The 20,788-nt window shown below is 44.4% G+C and overlaps 1 protein-coding gene across 1 annotated transcript in view; it reads right to left on the bottom strand.

Annotated features, from left to right (window-relative positions):
* Window positions 1-20,788, bottom strand: part of PolZ1 (DNA polymerase zeta catalytic subunit) — a 138,034-nt gene that overhangs the window by 103,042 nt on the left and 14,204 nt on the right. The window contains exons 6-11 of the mRNA XM_084596365.1: window positions 19,937-20,073; window positions 13,182-13,270; window positions 7,090-7,176; window positions 2,538-2,622; window positions 137-150; window positions 14-73 (exon numbers count right to left, since the gene is read on the bottom strand). Of these exons, the coding sequence (XP_084452491.1) occupies window positions 14-73; window positions 137-150; window positions 2,538-2,622; window positions 7,090-7,176; window positions 13,182-13,270; window positions 19,937-20,073 (472 nt within the window). The remainder of the gene's footprint in view (window positions 1-13; window positions 74-136; window positions 151-2,537; window positions 2,623-7,089; window positions 7,177-13,181; window positions 13,271-19,936; window positions 20,074-20,788) is intronic.

Raw genomic sequence — 20,788 nt, 5'->3', positions numbered from 1 at the left:
ACAACGAACTCACACACTCCGTGGGAGGTGTCCAGAATATGAGAGTGGTGCTTCCTCCTCGATTCCCTGGTGCCTGGGGCCAAGAGAGGCTGTTAAAGACATGGGGGCCAAGTCATTGGCCACAACCATCACCTACCCGATCGGTCCTGCCTGCAAGCACAGCAAGCCTCACATCAGCACTCGAGTTGCGAGCCAGTTTCACAAGAACATCACCCAGCAAAAAATGCCCGCACCCCACACAAGATTCTGCGACCCTGCCCGATTCTATCACACACAAGCACCACTCGATTTACCTTTCTGCCGAGCGAATGCATCCTAAACAAATGCTCACAGTCTTCAACAAAGACTAAAGGATTCGCTGCTCCTGAGCATTTTGAGTGGCTTCATCAGCTGAATGTTTAAAAGGTCCATTATTGTTTGGTATCGTGAGAACACTATGCAAGGAATGGTAAAAGCAAGCTGCCCCACAGGTTCAACATTCAGCACAGCAAAACATCAATAATTTAATTCTGTATAATGCAAACAACTCCTGCAGTCCTATAATTTCCAATGTACATTTTAATTACTACAGTTAAACCCTTATGTAATGAACCTCCATATAGTGAATTCTTCAATAACATTAGGTTTTTAAATTCCCCAATGCTGCCCCATTAAAGTGCGTGCATTTGAAAACTGAAAACATGTTGCGGAAGTTGACCTTGGTATAACGAACTCGCAGCTCCTACTATTTTTGAGCCAGTGCTGAATTGCTGAAACTTTCGCTGAACCCCACAAATTTGATAATGATAACGCATACAATCATATGCGAGGAACACCTATGATCGCAACGAGCAACTGCAGCCGATGCACCGTGTCACGTTTCATCGCCGAAGGCGCGCATCTTTGCAGTATGCCGGCCTTCCCTATCCAAGTCGAATCATGTTTCACCAGACGTTATCGATGCGTGGCCACTACATGTTACCTTGCCTACTGCTTTCACACCCTGTGTGAAGTAGGAACTGCATGACAGTATGATGTTCCCTTCACCTTCAGGGCAGCCATAGATGCTCTTCACAACAGTAATGCTGATGGCAGAAAAATATGATGCACCTGATGGTCTGCTGGGCTTGGCTCATAGCATTATGCGACAGAATGGCTTTGCAAGACAGAGTAAGTGAAGCCTCTACAAGAAGCTCCCCATATTGAAAACTTGCCTCTGTCGACAGTGCATGCACCACACGCGAGGTGTCACATGTCTCACATAGTGAAAATACATTCTGCACCAAGTTCTAGCATGAACAGAACCGAGTTCCTGAAATGCATTGGATCCAACTAACATGCCGCTCGAATTCTGCTCTTCAGGGAACGGTATCTCTGATGAAAATGCCGGTTAGTTGCCTACGCCAACAGACCTTAACCCTTTCACTGTCGGCTGTTTCTGACCGGGACGCACCCCCAGTGTCGGCTTGGTTTCAGAGAACGAGCATATCAGGGAACGAGCATAAAGATTTATTTTGCATTATGATGGGTAATAAATTAGTCAATGCAATTTGCACATTTCAGTGTTCTGCAGGTGTTTAAATAAACATCATCATCATCAGTCTGACTATAAATGATATATGATAAAATAAAAAAAACACGCTCAATACTTCTTCAGAGTGTGGTAGATCCCGAGTCCGAATCCAAGCTTGGCTGGTAATCAGAACCCGAAGAGCCATCGCTCCAGTCAGCCGTCGAAGGTCCCGCGCGGTCCGCCATCCGAAAGTAAGTGCGAGCGGAGGGCGCACATTCAGTGGCCAGCACAAGGGAGAGAAACGGCGCGTAGTGAAGTCGAAAGAGAAAAAGATGGAAAGAGGCTAAAACACTCGTGTGCTGCTGCTGCTAACGGCAAGCTGTCCTCAAGCGAGGGCGCGTGGAGACAGCGAATGCAGCAATCGAGTCAAATGTCAGTCGGAGAGAGGCAACCGCGTGCGGCCCTGAACTTGCCACGCCGTAGCGAAAGCGCGACAAAGAATAAAATTAAAAACCTCCAAACCTGCCGCAGATGGCAGAACAAACTTTGAACCCATAACCACACGGGCGCGCCGAAGGATCGCTCGCTCGAGAGAGTAGTGTCACGGAGCGACCACGCCCCCTCCCACGAGCAAAGAACGGGCGGGCGCGGTCGCACCATACTCTTCCATATATGTGTTATATCGGCGCGGAGCGAGCATATCAGCTTGTAGAAAGATTCAACAGATGGCGGAGCAAGTCCAAGCGCGGTAGCTTTACGGTGAGGCGCGAAGATTTGAACGCAAGATATAATACGTACGGGTACGTTATTGACACTGCGGGGAGGAAACGCGAATACGTACCGGTACGTTCGTGACAGTGAAAGGGTTAATACATAAGTCACGGACTAAGGTTTTCCCAATGTGCTGGTCAACTCTTTGAGCTGTATAAGTGTGGATGCCAGAGGCCAAGAAAGACCAGCAACTGGTAGCAGCACAATGCAAGAACAAGCCAATCAGCATCAGCGTAGTAAACACACATCTGCGAGCCAAAACAGGCACACTCACTCATCCACAGTCGGCCTGGCCAGTCGCTTGTCCAGCCTGGCCAGGTAGAACTGCTCGCTCTCGGTGCGGGGGAAGTCTTCATCCTCTGCTCATGGCCGCCAGCCCATGCAACACACGGAGAACGAAAGTGCATGAGGCGTTGCGAGGCTAGTTAGTTCATGCTCGCATACTTATATGAGTGCAACAAAGACGATACAACACACGTAAAAGGGAGGACGGGGTGCTAACTTGCAATTGATTTATTCGAAACACCAAGTAGACTGATATCATCCCCTTATAATAAGACTTATATACAACTTACATACAACTTATATACTTTCCTTCCACCCTTTGCTGGACAGCTTTTGGGTAACGATAAGTGCGGCTACTCCAAAGCCCACAAGCACTTGCAGAGATGTAATCAACAAATCTAAACAATGCAGCAATCGGGGCTTTTTTGCTCAATGCTTTCACAGCTGACAAGGTAAAGGGTTATCAAGAGCAGCCGTATTTTTTTCCATTTCGCAAATTGGGACACACACATCAGCAACTCAATCGTGCAAGGCATCAAGTATTCCCTCAGTACACTCTTCTTCTTTTTTTTTTGCACAACTATAATGCGACAGATCTGCAGGTCATAATTTATTAAATGCGAAGTTTCTTCAGAGTCAGTGACAGGCTTCTGGAGACATTGGTTTAAGCTCGGCGTAATGTACTTCCATGTATCGAAATTCTCGCCGTAATGAAGTATTTCAGTATTTTCACAATTTCACATCCCCCGAAACCCCACAAATTTTTAGCCTTAATAGAAAAAAGCAAATTTTACCACATTTCCAACGCGATGACACTTAAAGTTAAAGGTCAGCTACTTTGGTCATCTGATGAGAAGAGAGGAGTCGCTGGAGAAAGATTTGATGTTGGGGAAAGGTTGAGGGTTGCCGGAGAAGGGGTAGGCAGCGAACGCAATGGTTAGATGGCATCCTCGAGGCACTGCAGATGAAGTTATGTGATGTTAGGAAGATGGTGAGAGACCAGAAAGCGTGGTGTGACATGGTCCATAGGGTCACGAAGAGTCGAACACGACTGAACGACTGAACTGAACTGACACTTCACTGCCACCTAAGCGCAAACCTGGGAATAACATGGCACCATGGGCTCAAGTGACTGAGCGAAGTGTGTGTCAAAGAGCACACCAATGTGCATACACAGAACTTGGCTCTGTGTGTACATGAAAGTAGGCACTGCCATCTCACAGTGCACAGATGGATGGGTAGAAGGACATGCGATGCTGCTGCAAAGTAGCGCCTAGCGCTCAGCGAAACAAGCTTTTCTTCCCGTTTCTCAAGTGACACTTTCAATCTCTCCATTAAGGACAAGATGATATTATTTACCTTCACTGTTTTCCTCGACATTTTTCTTGAAGAGAAACCAATGGCATGCATTTAAGCAAATTTCCTGCAGAAATACTTCTTAAACACTTTCGACATTAAAAAAAAGAAAAAGAAAACAATGCACCACGGATGCTTAGGACTTATTCACATATTAGGAGACATATTTAGAATCAGCACACAGAAATGAGTGTTTCATAATTTTGACCTAACTAACAAATTTCCCGTATCAGGAGTTCCTCTCTTTCCCTTTATAACAGAAGGCCAAAATCCATGGCCTAACGGGCGCTTCCAATATGCAGGCACGATGTATAGCTCGCGTGATAAAAAGCAAGGTTCCTCTTAGCTACCGCAGCGCATGGCAGCAAATTAAGTTCCCAGTAGTTCATCTGTCTTCCGAAGGCAGCGACCTACAAGAAATAATTATTCAGAACAGGAAGGTCACAAATGTCAACAAAAACGGTGTCGAGCTCATATCAGGCATGTTACCAATTCGACTCTGTTCACATAATTCCGCTGCCAAATTTTTTAAACGAGAGCGGTAAGCATTCATTCAAAAACAGCTTCACAAGCTCTGAGTTTCAATAGGATGATGAATCGATCAAATATCAGCAAGAAACTTCAACTGTAGGCCCAAGGAAAGCACATTTGCAGTTTCAGTTCACTCTTCAGCAGTTGCACATATTCGTTCTGGGTTCCAACTGTTTTATTTCCATACGCTCGGGTTTCAAGTACCTATGTTAGGTTTCAGCAGCAAGGAAAGCTCCAACACGTGGGGTAGCTCCTCCAAAATTTTAACAAGTCCAAAGCTCTTTCAAGCACATCGAATGGGGTTTGAGTGCTTAGATTTGAGGGTAACAGCTCCTAGAGCAGATTTTTTTAACTTTAACAGCGAACTAGATTAAACTCTGCCACCCACTGCAACATATGCTACAGCCACAAACCACAAAAAGTTTGAAAATGCAAAAACTGTAAGCTGCGCTATAAACTGAGGAAGACCGAGCTAAAGAGAAGCATTTTTAGCAATTCAGCAGTGTTGTTACGAGAATGACACACCTTCAAAATGGACATAACAAATTAGTTCCTCGATGATTTGGCTTCACTGCATTTCTATAGTGTAGTCTGGAAAATGCTTATATCAGACTAGGAACAAAGACAGAAAAAAGGAATCGAGACCACCGCTTCCGAGCGGCACTAAAAAGAAAAACCTGCAGATTCATGCTCCAATTTTTTTCAATAAAAGAGACAGTTTAGCATATTTTTTATATGTTGAATTATTTTAGTGCGTCATTTTAGTTTGTTATTCATGACTTTTTTTTGGCAAGTTCAAAGATCTAGATGCTTTCTTCATGTTATGTGCAAGTAAAGGAAAAACAGTTCTATCTATTAAAACTTTCTAAATAACTGCCTTTTGGTATATGTTATAGAAAAATTTTGTAAATATTTCATTATAGAAAAACATTTTTCTATGACCCTCCGAGCCACCTTGTTTTATTTGATGGTCCTGAAAGAGTTAATACCAAAAAAAGAAACTTGGAAAGAGACACTGTCCTAGATTTGTAAGTTCTGAAGTGGTGTGATAAGGTTTGGTTTAGAGGGTTCAATGTCCAAAAAGACTCGGATTATGAGGGGTGCCATATTAAGGGGCTCTGGATATTTCAATCACTTGGCATCAGTGACAGTAGAGGGTCACCCTGCCTTTTTCCGCCATCAGAAAGTGGCCGTCACGGCTGGGATTTAATCCCACATCCTTGGGTTCAGCACTTGAGCCCCTAATTACTCAGCCCCCCCCCCCCCCCCCCCTTTCAGTTTTTTTTTTTTTTTTTTTTTTTTCAGTCTTATTTATATGAACTGATGCTTTTTTAACATTTCGTCCAATCTTTTTTTTTTTCCTGAAGTTCGCACTAAGTGATCTTTTTCATGTTCAGTACAGACCTCAACTAAATATCGTTCTATGTGTATGAAAGAGTATTTAAATATCTAGATTTTGGTATAAGTTATACCACGGTTTCTTAAAGGTCACATTTATGAAGGAGTCTTTTCAAAAAACCCTCAAAATCACCAATCCTTTTTTTTTTCTTAACGGTTCTGAAAGAGTTCAAATGATTTTTGCTTTCCGTCTGCTCTCCATTCTGCTCCAAGCACTTGGAACACAGCCAGCACCTCTCACTTATCTCGCTGCATCTTCAGCTCATCTGCTACCCTCTTCATGAGCAGGCACGTCATACACCTTTCTGAGCGGCGCAAGCAGGGCATGCAGCACCAACATCTGGCCATCCCTGGCACTGCGACGCTACGTCAGTTGAAAATGCGGCCCCATAGTTCTTAGGCATCAAGGCAATGAGTGGGTACACACTTTGCGCATATGCACCATTTAGTCTGTGGGAGGAAACAAATGGCATGTGACGCGCTTGACACCGATGGCCGGACATCCACCAGTGAAGGAGCAATGAAGCTCTACCGTTTCCGCACCACAAGAAAGCTCCCCGCAAGATAAGTTTCCCACAGTGCTGTGCAATAGTGCGCTGAAACATGTTATAGGCAGTTTTGTTTTGTTTATAGTGTTTAACATCCCAAAGCAACTCATGCTATGAGAGACAATGTAGTGGAGGGCTCGAGAAATTTTGACTTCCTGGGGTTCTTTAATGCACACTGACATTGCACAGCACGCGGGCACCTTGCTTTTTCCCTCCATAGAAAAGCAGCCAGAGTGTTAATTATATAGTACGAAAGGACTTCTTTACATGGTCAAACACTAAACAAGAATGACCAGATAGGCACCTCGTGACTTCTGTTACGCGAGGTGGCCATGGTTCGCAATCATTGCAAAGTTCACCTTATCCAAAAGAGATGTGAAACAGTTCATCTTGTAACAAAATTTTTTCTACACCGAGTCCTACAGGAAATCAAACAGTGGTCTCACATTGTTCATCTTACCCAAAAACTATCTTGAGTGAATTTTCCTTGCAACAGTAACATACTGGATGTGATAATCAACGCATAATCGTCACCACTGATCTATTCTCTGTGTGCTTCTAGTATCCACCCAACCTAATGCTGACACTGTCCATCAAGTTTTTGCCCACGTGCCCGCAATGCTCGTTACGTTGCTGCTGTCGTCATGAATGCCCTACGGAGCAAAAAGCGCCACAGCAACAACAAGCGAGCAGAATTTAGTGTCGTACCTGTAGAGAGTGGTAACCACGAGACGGGCTCCTGCCGGCGCTCCTCTTCCTCCTGCCAGAGGGCTGCCAGACCTGGGTTCAGACCCTCTGCACACCACAAACAAGCCACAACTAAGCCCCAAGTGGAATGGGCAGCCTGCCATGTTTTTTGCGGTGTACATTCGATACACATGTGCACAAGGAATCTAAAACGCCAAACATTTTTATTCAAAGCTAACAGTTTGGGAGAGCAAACACAGTAACAGTGGAAAATGAGGAGGTTCATTAGAGCCCACTGTACATGCCAAGCACATGGTTTGCAAACTAAAATAATGCAATCAGTCGAGCCCACTGATAACAATACTGAAGTAGCAAAGAAATGTCATCATTATAACTAATAACTGTTACAGTAGAACCTCTTTAGTATAAGTCACTCGGACCGGCAAAGATATTTACTCTATCACGATCTTTACTAAATCAGTAGTTGGCGACAACATGGTCCTCAAGATTATGTCTGGTAATTAAACGGCTACTTACTAAGCAAGTCTTGTTGCCTTATGAAAAAAAAAAAAAAAACACTCTAAAATACCTCTCATCTCTCTTACCATCTTTGTGCCATTTTTTGTTCTAAGAGAAAGAGAGAGTAGAATTTTTATTTACACCAGCGGATGAAGGAGCTCAAGATTTTTTTTGTTTACAACTTGTGAGAGTACTTCTTAACCATGAAGGCAATGTGGCTATGAATACAATTGAACTTGATTTCATGTATTATTATTATTATTTCAATAAAGAAAAACTTGAAAGCTTGCAGATACAAGCGCTGCCGTTACGCCGTCGCCTCGATCGTCAGCGTATCGTGAAGCCATCGCGCTCTGTCGAGGACATAAAGGGGTGCCGTCCCAGTGTCTATGGCCCGAAAAACATGTCGAAGTAAAATAATATGCGGCTATTGGATGTTCTGGTGTTGCTGTCTGTCTATCATGACCGTGGGAACCAATGTCATTGTGCCGCTGTATACTTTGTACAAACTGAAAACAAGCGAACGTAAAGAGCCGAAACTTGATGCAGCAGCGCTATTGCAATTCCGCGAGTTAATGATGAAGCTTTCAAATGTGTTTGGAAACTGTCGTGTAGCACCACGGGAGTCCGATGACTCCGAATATCATTCGAAATCTCAATGTCAACCGACTCTAATGTCATACGAAGATACCTGTGTAGCACAGGTATAAGTTATACCTAACTTATAAGTTCTGATGCAAAAAAGAGCAGCAACTGCACATGATCCAGCAACAGCTTTTCTCGCCTGGACGTGACAATGTTGCCAGCGGTAAAATAGTTTTTCACTTGGAACTTGCACTGCTGGCATAGCCAGGTACTTCATGGCCATTCCCGTCACGGCGTGGCGCGTGTCACGGCGTTTCGTGACCGCCACTGCCGCCGCGCCACCCATTTTTCGGAGTGCTCGTCTGTCGCGCCCGTTGAAACTGCTTAGGTATCACTTGCACCGACATAATTACGCTGCCGGTAAGCGACAGGAATCACCTCGATGAAATCACTCGCACTTCTCACTGTCGTGCCGAGCACATCGGCCTATCGCGGAGTGTCAACGTTTCATCACTGATTGCAGATAACAAGATGTGGCGATGCCAAGTCACCGGCGCGCCTGTTACTCCACCTTTCTTCGTTCTTTAGGCCGGTATCACGCCCGAACCTATATTTTCTGCCTTTTATGTTGTGATCGTGATGGCGGAACGGAGCTAAGCTGGCTAGGCCTAATTGTGCAACCTTTTCAAAATGACGCCAAGCCACAAGCAGTCGACGCTGGCAGCTAACCAAAAGTGGTCAGTTTGGTCACATGCTCTCGGAGCCCGATAGCAGCACGTGTTTTGCGCAATTTTCTCCCTTTATTTGCCGCTTTGGGTGTTTCTTCATGGACGCCAATCGAGACAGGGGAATAGCCTAAATCACAAACTCTCAAACGAGACCAAAATGATGCCAGAGGAGCGTGTATTTATCGAACTGCAGCCGATAAAATCTCAGCGTGATTTGACCTCAATTTAAAGGGCCAAACAGTCAGATTAGTGCCAGTGCTAGCAGGTTTGTGCTATTGAGAATTTATTTCCACCTGCTGTGCAGTGGCTGTAGATTAAAAATGCACGCCGCACAATGAGAAAACTGAAAAATTGGGACAAGATGGAGGGAATGACAGATCTCGCATAGGCGTGTTCACCCAAATACCGAATATTCGGTCCTGCGAATACTAGGTACAGTCGAACCTCGATGTAACGAACCTCAAGGTAACAAATTTTTTTTATTTTCCCAATCTCTGCCTCATTGAAAACCATGTACTTTTTTTCTAGATTTAACGAAATCATTTTATACCGCACTCTCAATTTAATGAAGTCCTCGCGCATTGCATGCATGTACCAGTAGCCACCTTGACAATCGGAAAAAAACTAAAACTCCAGCCCGGACCCACCGCATTTTACATCTGCCCTTTTAAACACCAATTTTGACGGCAGTCTCGAATCTGCGAGCGAAACAAAATCCGTCGTGTGCATACAAAACCCGCGGTGCGGAGGTTTTAGAACTCATGATGCCATGGCATAACTGGCCAGTCAGAACGAAAAAGCGCTAACCGGAAATACCGTATTAAATCGTGCAATGAACCCACTTTTTTTTTTTTCAAGAAAAATCCATGGGAGTTTGAGGAAAGAAAAGGCTCAATACGCGGAAAAAGTTGACTTTTTTTTTTATTTTTTACGAGTCATCCATCCCAGCCACCAATCAAAAAAAGCATGCCATCAGCCGCAATCATGACGTCAGCTCTGGCTTTTTATATTGTTCCGTCAAAAAGTGCTTGCTACCATCACATGTTCCAATGGTTCTGTGGTAGCAGATAGTGCCCACCCCATCGCTGCGTGATAAACCAGATAAAGCAAACATACTGAAAACCAGGCTTGCACATCGGCCACTGCAGGCACTCCTCTCAAGGCCGCTGGCATTCTGCCAAGTTCACCTCCCCCCCCTCCCCCCTTTTACACTACCTCTAAAGCTGACACCAAGAGACACACCGTGCTGTCTTGATGTGCAGTACTTGGCACGCTGCCAAGAAATACACTGGACAGCGGCGGCGCGAAACGAAGAACGCACTGACTTTTTTTTTTCCCCCAAGTTCTCAGTGGCAAAAGTGGGAGGTGAGCTCTAATGCAAGTAAATATGGTACGCCTACGTGAAGCCTGAAAAAGACTACCGCACCCAAGGTAGCCGCGCCTGTGTGGGCAACTAAACCTAGTTCACTATAATATGACAGCGTCCCCGTTAAAGTCCCTAGATCAGATGATCGAAAGATTCATATTAACTCTCTCTTGTCTCTGTTTGTAAACGTTGGATGATGATGATACCAATGACAACATCTGGCGGTGGCTTTGAGTACTAGGCACTGCGCTCGCTCTTTGCGCACGCGGAGAAAAATTATGCGTTCGCATCAGTTTGTTATCACTCATTATATGCTCCTGACGTACAAAATAATTTCTGGTGCCCTTGTTAGCGCTATCATCGCTAGAATTTCTTGCTTATTTCCTGAATTCGTAATTTACATGTTCCTAACAGTGTTCCAGGAACCTGTTACTGCATTTGGGCAGCTAAAACATAGCAACCTCGACAAAACGAAATACGCGATTTAACGAAATTTTCGGCTGCATGTAGGACTTTGTTGGATCGAGGTTCGACTGTATTCGACTCGCGAATCTAATAATTAAAAAATGTGGTGTTCAATTCGTATTCGAATTTTCGAGTAGTCGCACGCCCCTACCTAGAATGTTATACAAGCTCGCAACGACACGCCCACAATCAGTGACTCTATGAAGAACATCAGGCCCTGTTGCTAAGAAGCTCCTTTCTGAATTAAATTTTGCTTTAGTTGATCAAATTTTCGACCCCCTTGAAGTATGAATAAGTTACAGTCCACTACATGTTTTATGAAGGCTGGGCTATTGGCAGTGATGAAGCGGCGAGTGTGAATGAAGTCTGAAAAATCAATCGATCAACTGCGATGCACCAAAAATTTCAGGTGTTCTTATACGCTATAGTTCTATGAAACAGGTTGCGGTGCAGGATAAACTCCGAATAACTAAGCAGGTCCGAAAAATTAAGGGTCCGAATTTTTGACCGGCAACTGTATGGATCCCTCCATGCATGTATTCTCCTATGACCACTAAACAATTTACACCTGAATTTCTTCTTTATGCTGTTATGGTATAAGTTTCACCAACTGAATGACAACTGTGATATATAAGAAGTCATTAGAGGCATGAAAAACACTAAAAACTGCTGATATGAATTCCTTACATTGCTTGAGCTAGCTTACTTAGAAAGTTGGGAGTGATAAAAAATGACAACAGTAATTATATACCAATTTTTTTGCATGTCTTACATGACCTAAACAATCCTTACACACCACAGCCATAGGCCAGTTGATGACGTGAAACCAAAGCATCATTAGAAAGAAAAAAAAATTGTTACTAATTATTCAGCAGTCAAAGGTATATCCACATGGCAGTAAACGCCACATCACGGTTGATGCATTCACAATTCTTATGCATGTTCACGGTGAAGTAACTGTAGCCGTTTAAATGCTTGTGTTGTGATAATAAATAATTTTGATACTTTGTTTTATTTCATGCTGTTTTTGACTCCTAGTCAACCACACCTGTTTTTTTGTTTGTTTTTTTGTCTACCCAACAACAAATTAGAGATTTCCATTAAAGAACTTCAATTATGCTTGCATTAATTTTGGGAATTGGGGAAGGTGGATTGTCCTCTGGATCCCTGCAATTATTGATCATCAACATCCTTGCCATTGAAGCATATAAGAACTCTGATGTTCAATTAGAGCTCACACAGATGTCGCAAACCGTGATCCATCCCCACTCTTTTCCACTGAGCCTCACTGTTTTGTGAAACAATCCTGATTTGGTAATCACAGCCCACAGCAAGATGTGACAGACACTCAGGGACTGGCTGCCTACCCACACCCATTGGTTGCTGGCAAAGCCAGGCCTCAGTCAAATCCTACGGCAAGCATCAGCCGCAAAACATGGAAAACAAGAGAGAAAAATAGGTTGCTGCATCCTCAGCAATGAAAGCAGCCAGCCAGTGAATTTATCCCTGCTACATAATTATGGCACCAATTCCGCTCAACCATGCAACAAGCAAGACGTTGCAGGCCCACATCAGAGGCAGCAAAGCCAAATTTCGGGGACATTTTGGCTCACTAAAGTACTTCAAGACGGAAGCCGTAATTAGAGACGGGTGCCGTTCGACAGTAAGACTAACTACCGGTGACCCAAAGTCCAAATTCTGTAGGCATAAACTTTTACTAATTGCCTATAACCAATTGCCTAATTAGCACAAGCACACTAATTAGCGTACTGTACTTCAGTAAATTACCAGTATAAGGCATACTTATCAGTAAACTTTAGTTCCTGTTCAGCAAGCGCAAACAGTGGCATTATCGCTACTTGTGTGACAGCAGCTACCTTAGCAAGTGCACGTGTACGTTTGTAATGCCAGGCGCATGCGTGAGATACTCAGAGTCTGTATATATACTTGACATGCTGCAATAAATAGGGGTTTGTTCCCTGCAGCCTGGTGCAGGGGCGGCCACGCACAGACCCTCTTTGAAGTGTTGTCCATCGAACTCTACACAAACTTGCGCTAATTGCCTCATTAGCACTACTATGCTAATTAGTATAATTTACTATCACTTTGCTCAATTGTAAGTACACCCGCGCTTGACTACATCTACATTTAGGAAACTAAATAATGATTAACATCATTAAGTTAATTACTAATTGGTTAATTAACTAATTAACTAAACAGTCCTACTTAGGGCATCCCTTTAATTGATTGCATGGTTACTAGCCAAAGTACAATCGGCCCCGTTTGAAACTCGCGCACTGTGACGTCACGACCATTTTGACCAATTGAAAAGTGTGGCATTTCTGTCGACAACTCCTGCTTACAACAATGAAGCATTAAAGGCTTCCGTCTTAAACCAAACATCATCATCCCCCCAACCCCTGCCCATTTTTCTTGGGATGCCACAAGACCTTTGTCGCTGGCGTTGAGGATGTCCCTGGCACAGCAGTCCAGCTCCAGCTCGCATGTCGTCTGCTTCTCCAGATTCCCAAACAACTCCCTGCAGAAACAAACAAGAAGGCCTTTCAGCGTCATGGCGTTATGATGCACACATAGATGAGTGCACAACTGCTAACTGCATGTATAAATGTGTTGTATCGAGTGGGCACAACTGTATAACAAAGAGAGTTGGCCCACCCCCCCTGCTGCCTCTTGCCATACAATTACCATTTTCGAGTCTGCAATCCACAACCCTACTTAGGGTCATAATCAGGCTTGCAGTGTCTTCAGGCTGATACTACATAGAGGCTATGGCTATGTATTCCCAAGAATTGCCTTTTATCTAAGAGAATTTCTTGCACACTTATGTAGCCTACAATCGAACCTCACTGGCATGTTTCTGGTTCATGCAATTTACCATTTAATAGGCTCAAGATCGCGAGCACTAAAAGATTTAGATTTACATTATTTTCCTCCCGGTTAATACGTTTCTGGATAACATGATTTCCCGGTTACTATGTTCAAAGTTTCGACAAATTGTGGTCATATAATACATTCTGCGATCAACCGGACATGAGCTAATGATCAAGGGCTTGCGATATGAAAAACTGATCAGCAGCGTTCATCCGCTACAGTTGCTTTCCTGCAGTGCTCACGTGCAAAAGGGCAAAGCTGCAAAGAAAGGCACACATACAGGGCGCCGTTCCCTCAAACATAACTTGGTGAGGAGAAATGCGGTGACTCTTCTGTGGTGCCTTTGAGGCATAGGGGCATTTCATAACTACAACTATTCAATTGCATATGAGCGGGCTGGGTTTGTGGGATGCAGCATAAGCAAAAACGAGACGACTGTAAGCAATCGCGATAGCTTCTCCACATGTCACTGGTGCAAGATGTGAACATCCAGAAGCAGCCAAGGAAGAGATCTCGGCTTGTCATTGCCTTCTACGAACCGGATTTGTCACTAAATTTCTTCCGCGTCTATGAAAACGCAAACACGGACTAAGTTCTGCGAAAGCTAAAATAGAGTTGCGCATGCTTGATGTCTATAAATGCTAATCGCCAATTTTTATGAAGCGAAAGTCCTAATTTAAATGCCTCTGCACGTAATTCAGCAGTTATAATTTTTTTTTTCAAAATCAGGCAGTTTGGATGATACGTTTTCCTGCATAATACATTTTTTGTCCCGCATTTTTTTAAAACAACAAAGTTTCACTGTATCAAGTTTTTGTGACAAGTTTTTAATAAATTTTGCAAAAGGAAACTTGCTAAAATGGATGTCAATAGCTTTTCTTGATATCAGTGAATGCAGAAAGGGTTCACTCTTAACCTGCCTGTTACAGAAGTTGAGTCACAGGGTATTGAAGTAGCCACTCCGGGAACCAGGATGTGAACATTTCTTCCAGTTTCCCAGCTGGCTACTTCAAAGCCTGACAACTGAACTTCCAAGACAGCCAGGATGACAATTTTACTGTTACTGCATTTACTGATGTCAAGAGGCGATAATCACACATACTGAACAAGTTCCCTTTGCTAAATTTCTTAGAAGCTCCTCACAAACAACCTACTTAAAATATTACGTAAGTGCTCAACGAAATTGTTTACATGAACTTAGGGCGAGGGTAACGCATTAGCAGCTGCCTGTAGCCATTTAGTATGTGTCTCATTGTGTGTACTTTTTGATGGTACATAGTGAATAACAATCATATTGGCATGAGAGAAGTCAGCCAAAAAAGAAACGGACACAAAAAATTTCTGTTCAACTTGCCAGCCTCATCCATTAGGCTTTTTGGGAAAACTAGCGCACAAAAAAAAAAATTCCTCCTGCAGCTTTTACATAGAATGTTTGCCCACAGAAGCAAATGATGAAATTTCCCTCCAATCCATAGCTACTTCAAACCGGTGCTCTAAGAAAAAGCCAAAAATGGAGCATATTCTGAGCTCTCCTAGTCCATCAAATTCATAAACCTCGAAGAAGCTTGAAGGAGTAGAGACGCACAATTTTTGGTTGCATATTTTATTGTTTGTAGCGATGCGTAATGCATTGCTTTACATGGATCACCCTAAGGGATTTGCCTATAACTGCTAAAATAATTTATAATAGAATTTCTTCTCTCACCTGTTTAAGTTTCAACGATCGAGCAAATGCAACGGTTTCAAAGTGGCATATAGGTCATGTGAGGGATGGAAGACTTGCAATTCCAACGTTGCACAGTTGATCGTGCGCATCTGACGTTGCTCTTCCATCCGTACGGTTCTTCTGCTCTCAAATTGTGTGCTCGTCACGTGCCATTCAGCCCATCGTGCACTGAAGCCTCACACGTGACACAGGATACTTGTGATGAGGCACCGCCGGTACCGTGTCACGCCGTAAAGGATGCTGGAGAGGCCACTACTATTTTCAAGCATTTCCGATTCCGACAGCGTGCATGCAATAAAGCCTTGATGGAAATGTGAAAAAACAGTCGCAGTTGTGCTGTTCACATCTGAAAAGCAGGCGATCATTGCCTTATCTTTTGCAGAATAAATTTACTGTAACGCAAGTGTTTTTCGTCAGTTTATCTGGGGGGGGGCATTTGATAGTTCGAAATTTGGATAATTCTGAGTTATTTTCCCGGTCCCATCAAGTTCGAATTAACATGTTTTACTGTATTTCTGGCAGTTTTCTAAAAAACTAAGTCTCTATTCCTAATACTAAGAGCAATTAGAGTAGAACACCATTGACACGTTCCTGGTTCATTTGATTTCCGTTTCGTATGCTCAAAATTGCAGGCAATGAAACGTCTCCCCTAGAGTTACACTATTTTTCTCCCAGTTAATATGCTCATGTGGATAACACGATTTCCCGACTACTACGTTAAAAATTTCGACAAACTGTGGTCATAAATATGTTTTTCAACCAGCCGCACATATGCTAACGAGCGCCCACAACATAAAAAGCTCATCAGCAGCACTCACCCACCACACTGCTTTCCTGCAGTGCATCAAAGCATCAAAGAATGTCAAAGGGCCAACATAAGAGGCGCCCACTTGAACGGAAACATGACTTCATGAAGAGAAACACCATGGCTTCTTTGCGGTGCCTTGGGGGCAGAACAGTGAACTATATTTGATAACTACAACTATTAACTTACACACGAGCAGGCCAGGTCTAGGAAACACAGCATGATCAAAAACACAGTGACTGTAAGCCATCGTGATGGCTTCTCCACATGTCACTGGTGTTAGGGGGCAAGTATGCAGAAGCAACCAAGGAAGCAATACCGAGTTGTCATTGCCTTCTACGAACTGGGTTTGCTACTACATAAATAACTTTGATAAGTAGGTCAATGCAAATACAGACTGAATACTGTGAGAGCTAAAGGAGCTGTCAATACTGGACGCCTATAAATGCTAATCTACCTATTTGTGCAGTAAACGCCTTTGTACCTCATTCAGCAGCTAATTTTCCAAAATCAGGCCTTTCAGATCCTATATGATAAGCTTTTCTGCGGCATTTTTCAAAAAATGTATCAATGAGGTTTTACTGCAACTCGTGCGATTTATTGCTGTCATTGAGACAAACCTCTGGTGCAATGCATAACAGTGGCAAGCAAAGTTGTTTTCTCCCGTTTTGCTAGAAGAGTGAATTGTGACCGCTTATAGGCGCTGAGTTAACTCACCCCAGTGTATGGTTAAACATAGTTACAACGAAACCGAAAAACGTCCACAATTTTTATGTTACGCTCAGGTTTTGTTACACGCAGTTTTTGTGCAAATACACAAAAGGAAAACAGAGAACGGAAGCCAAAATGAGAAATAAATGCCGGGGAAATCAACTTGTAAGCGTTTAGAGTCGATTCCCATTGCTCGAAGTTACAGGAGTAGTGAAACTTTTCCTAATCAAGCTGACAATGCGGCGCAACAGCGGCAGCAGCCGCCACCACTCCCCCAAAGCAGTGGGGCAGGGTGAATGGGTTGATACGTGGGGACAGATCGTGGATAGTGGAGGAGTAGGAGGCCCAATGCCTAGGCTAGAAGTAAGTGGAGGTGAGCGCACACTGTTATGGTGCTGCTGGCCGAGGAGGCACCCGTCACCTGCCTTTATTGGCACCAGAATCTTACGAAAAACTGCGTGGTTGCAATGGGTGCACACTGCACGCTCCATACCTTCTCTTCTTTGTCTTGTTAGAATTCGCTGCTTTTCAGCGCAACCTATTGTAATGCCACACTGCAAAAGAGAAAGCAGTTGAGACTGCTGCGTTCACCATTTAGATGCGCTGTCGGTGCAACAGCACAGGGCGTACCATCAACAAATGGTCATTTGCGATCGTAGACATTCCCATCGGGTTAGTTCGTGTTTTATCATCACGGACATTTTTGCGCAATGCTGTCAGATTTCCAGTAACTCAGCAGCTGAGTTAGCGACGTCGCCAGTTCATTATACAGTAAAAGCTCGTTAATTCAAATTCCACGGGGCCGCCAGGCCAGTTCGAATTAACCAAAATTCGAACTGATGAAAGTGAGCAAAAATGAAGGCGTTTGATGCCCGGAGGGCACGAAAAACATTTATTTAGCAAAAAAGTCTGTTATCATCTTCTGCTTCTTCTCTCTGAGGGCTACCGTACTCACTCGGTCTTCTAGCATGCGAATGCGACGCAGGGAGTCTTCTTCCCCCTCTGATTATGTCTGTCTCTAAAGCGGTGAAACCATCCTTCGGAGGCGACAAAATCTTCCACATTCAAGCGCAGGGTGAAATCGGCCGCCTTCGCCATGATAATTGGGCCGCTCTGTGGAATGTCAGCGCTTCTCATTTCTTTCACCCACGTGATCACAGCGGTCTCAATTTCCAGATACTTGGCTAACCGAAGCCTTTTTCTGTTGCTGGCGAAATATTCGGCTTCATAGGCATCCTCGATGGCCTTCCTATTTCGGACGTACGTCGACAACGTGCTTGGTGGAATCCCGTGCTTTTTCGCGATTTCCACTTTGCTGGCCTTCCGTTCATCCACCTCGCGTAAAATAGCCACTTTCTCCTTCACCGTCTTGGCACAGTATTTCCCACGCGAACACATCTCGCGGACACAAGCTCACAACAAGCGGCGTGCAAAACGAGGGCTCACGAAATGCAACACGAAACCGTGGTCGATAACACTAAAACGTCGCTCCTCGAAGGAGTCGCGGCAGGAAAGACTGTTTAGTACTTGTTCCAGCACCCTAGCGGCGCCCCGATGGTTGTGCCATCTATCGTTCTGCCGTGAAAGCTTCCAACGATGGTTTTTAACAGCGCCGCTTGGCGGCGCGCAGTTCGAATTATGGGTGGCGGCGCCAATTTTTGAGTGAATTAACGAGCTGTTACGCGCATAGACTTCTATGCACTGCGGACCGGACCACGATGACTATTTCGAATTATCCAAAATTTCGAATTAACGAGTTGTGAATTAACGAGCTTTCACTGTATATCAATGTCAACCGCCACAAAATGATAGTAAAATGGGAGTTTTCAAATACACGCGCTTCAATGGGGGCTGTGTGAGGGAAATGAGAAACTGTGATATTGAAGAATTTACTACAACAGAGGTTAGTCGCATAAAGGTTTATAACTACAGTTGGTTTCTGACAGCTAGTGCAGTTGAGTATGCATTTTCACATCTGTGTCTGTCTCTAAGCACTGCGAGATACACTGTTCCACGAGTGTCTTGGGACTACTGTAAAAAACCACGTATAATACAGACCCGCATATAATACGAGGTGTAATGTCGGTACAGCAAAAATGGAAAAGAAAGTTTTTCATCCGTGTATAATGTGAACGAGGAAAGATCAGCGGAAGTATTTATTTGCACTACATTTCACGGTTGCCCAGCATGCTACATGCTCCGCGATTTCGCGTCCAATGGAGTCCCGCACCTGGCGTCAATAGTGCCACAAACCTTTATATGCCGCTGCTGTATCGCTACCCTCCTTGTGCTGACATGCGTGATCGGAGAATTTCGTGCACCGTCATGAGGAGAGCATCTCACGTTTGCCCTGCTAATTGGTCCTCCGGCTGTTCTAAAACCAGTAGGTCGCTTCCAGCTTGGACGTGGGACGGCAGCTCACGAGCAGCCAGTCATCATGCTCCACGCTCGCGCTTGTTCAAGTCCAGCACCGTGCGCGCCCGGGAAGTGTTCTCAGGTTCAGCTTTCGCGATCATCGCCATCCAGTAATTGTTACCATCTGACGAGAGTCCCCTGCTAGAGACAGCTTTCTGTATAAAATCTATTTCGGTACCTCTAAACGCGTTCGGTATCCAGCATTTCTTGAAAGCGCTACCGACGCGTTTCTTGGGAATGCTGGTCGAGCGTCCACGATTCAGCTACAACGCACGACAGCATGACTGGAGAGATCCTTGAGAGACCCATGTGAGGTGTGCGAGATCGTGCGAGGTGTGCTCGGCAAGTTGCTGACCGCGTGTGCATCGCGGGCACCGTGGTTGCGAGGTCAGCATGTTGAAATTGAAACCATCGAAACAGCCAGCCGACGCCATTGCTAGATACTAGCACCTCCTCTTGCTGGAAGCCTGATGCTGATAGCGCTGTTTAATAACGAGGCCTGAACTGCGAATTTATGCTGGAATTTTTTTCGGATCCACAATAATGAGCCGGAAATCTGACATCATAAAATCAGGAAAGAAAGCATCTTATTATATGCGGTTTTTTACGGTATCCCCTGAAGGATACAACACGATACCATAAAAAGCTAAGCTTACGCTGGCAGGCTGTCCAAGTCCCACAGGCCGGTGCCTCTAATGCTGCACTTGTCCTGGATCCAGCTGGGAGTCCGCCGGAACTTGAAGGACTCGACTCGCACAAAACTCATGCCGTGCAGATTGTGGTCCACCATGAACTGCAATGACAAACCATTGTAAGTATCTCCTAGTAGGAATGTGCGGTAAGAATATGACCCAGTGCCGCCACTTTGGTTCACATCAGTCACGCGGCTATGACATCAACCACTCAACAAAAAAGGCTCTTCTGCACAGCACATCGACCTCCCTCTGCTATGGTTTCCTTCCTCTGGAGCAGCCCATTCCAACAAAAACAGAACTGCAGCTTGTTCTCTGGCCCAAATTTCTCCCTCCTCACTTTCCAACATTACAGCCATTGTTGCACTTCTCTGTCCTCGATTCATCTCAAGCCTTCTCATAAGCGTACAGACCCTTAGTACCCTGAGCATTTTATCCAGTCCCATGAGGGCCAAATTAATGATGAGTTTACTGTGTTCAGTAGCAATGCAACAGCTCTTCCTGGTTTTACACTGGTCCTTTCAGGATAAAAAACGAGCATACAAAATCCTGTATAAAATATACGGTGAATTTTTTTTCAACAGGGTATACACCAATGTGCAATAGACGATACGTGAAATGCGGAGTGCCATCTCTTAACTAGGCTCTCCATGCTGGCTTGGTCAAGAAGACGAAACCGCTGCCCTGCACCGAGCGAAGGCAACAGCGTGTAATGTTAAAGTTAAGTCCGGATGAAATGTTGCACTGCGCTCTGCAGTCTGCGAGAATGTTACAATGCGTTTGGGAACCAGGCATGTATCGGCTTTACGTAGAACC

The sequence above is a fragment of the Amblyomma maculatum genome, chromosome 1 (assembly GCF_055883805.1).
Source record: "Amblyomma maculatum isolate TAMU_Amacu chromosome 1, ASM5588380v1, whole genome shotgun sequence".
Lineage (NCBI taxonomy): Eukaryota > Metazoa > Arthropoda > Arachnida > Ixodida > Ixodidae > Amblyomma > Amblyomma maculatum.
The sequence above is the reverse complement of the archived record's forward strand: the minus strand, read 5'-3'. Positions and strand labels throughout refer to the sequence as shown.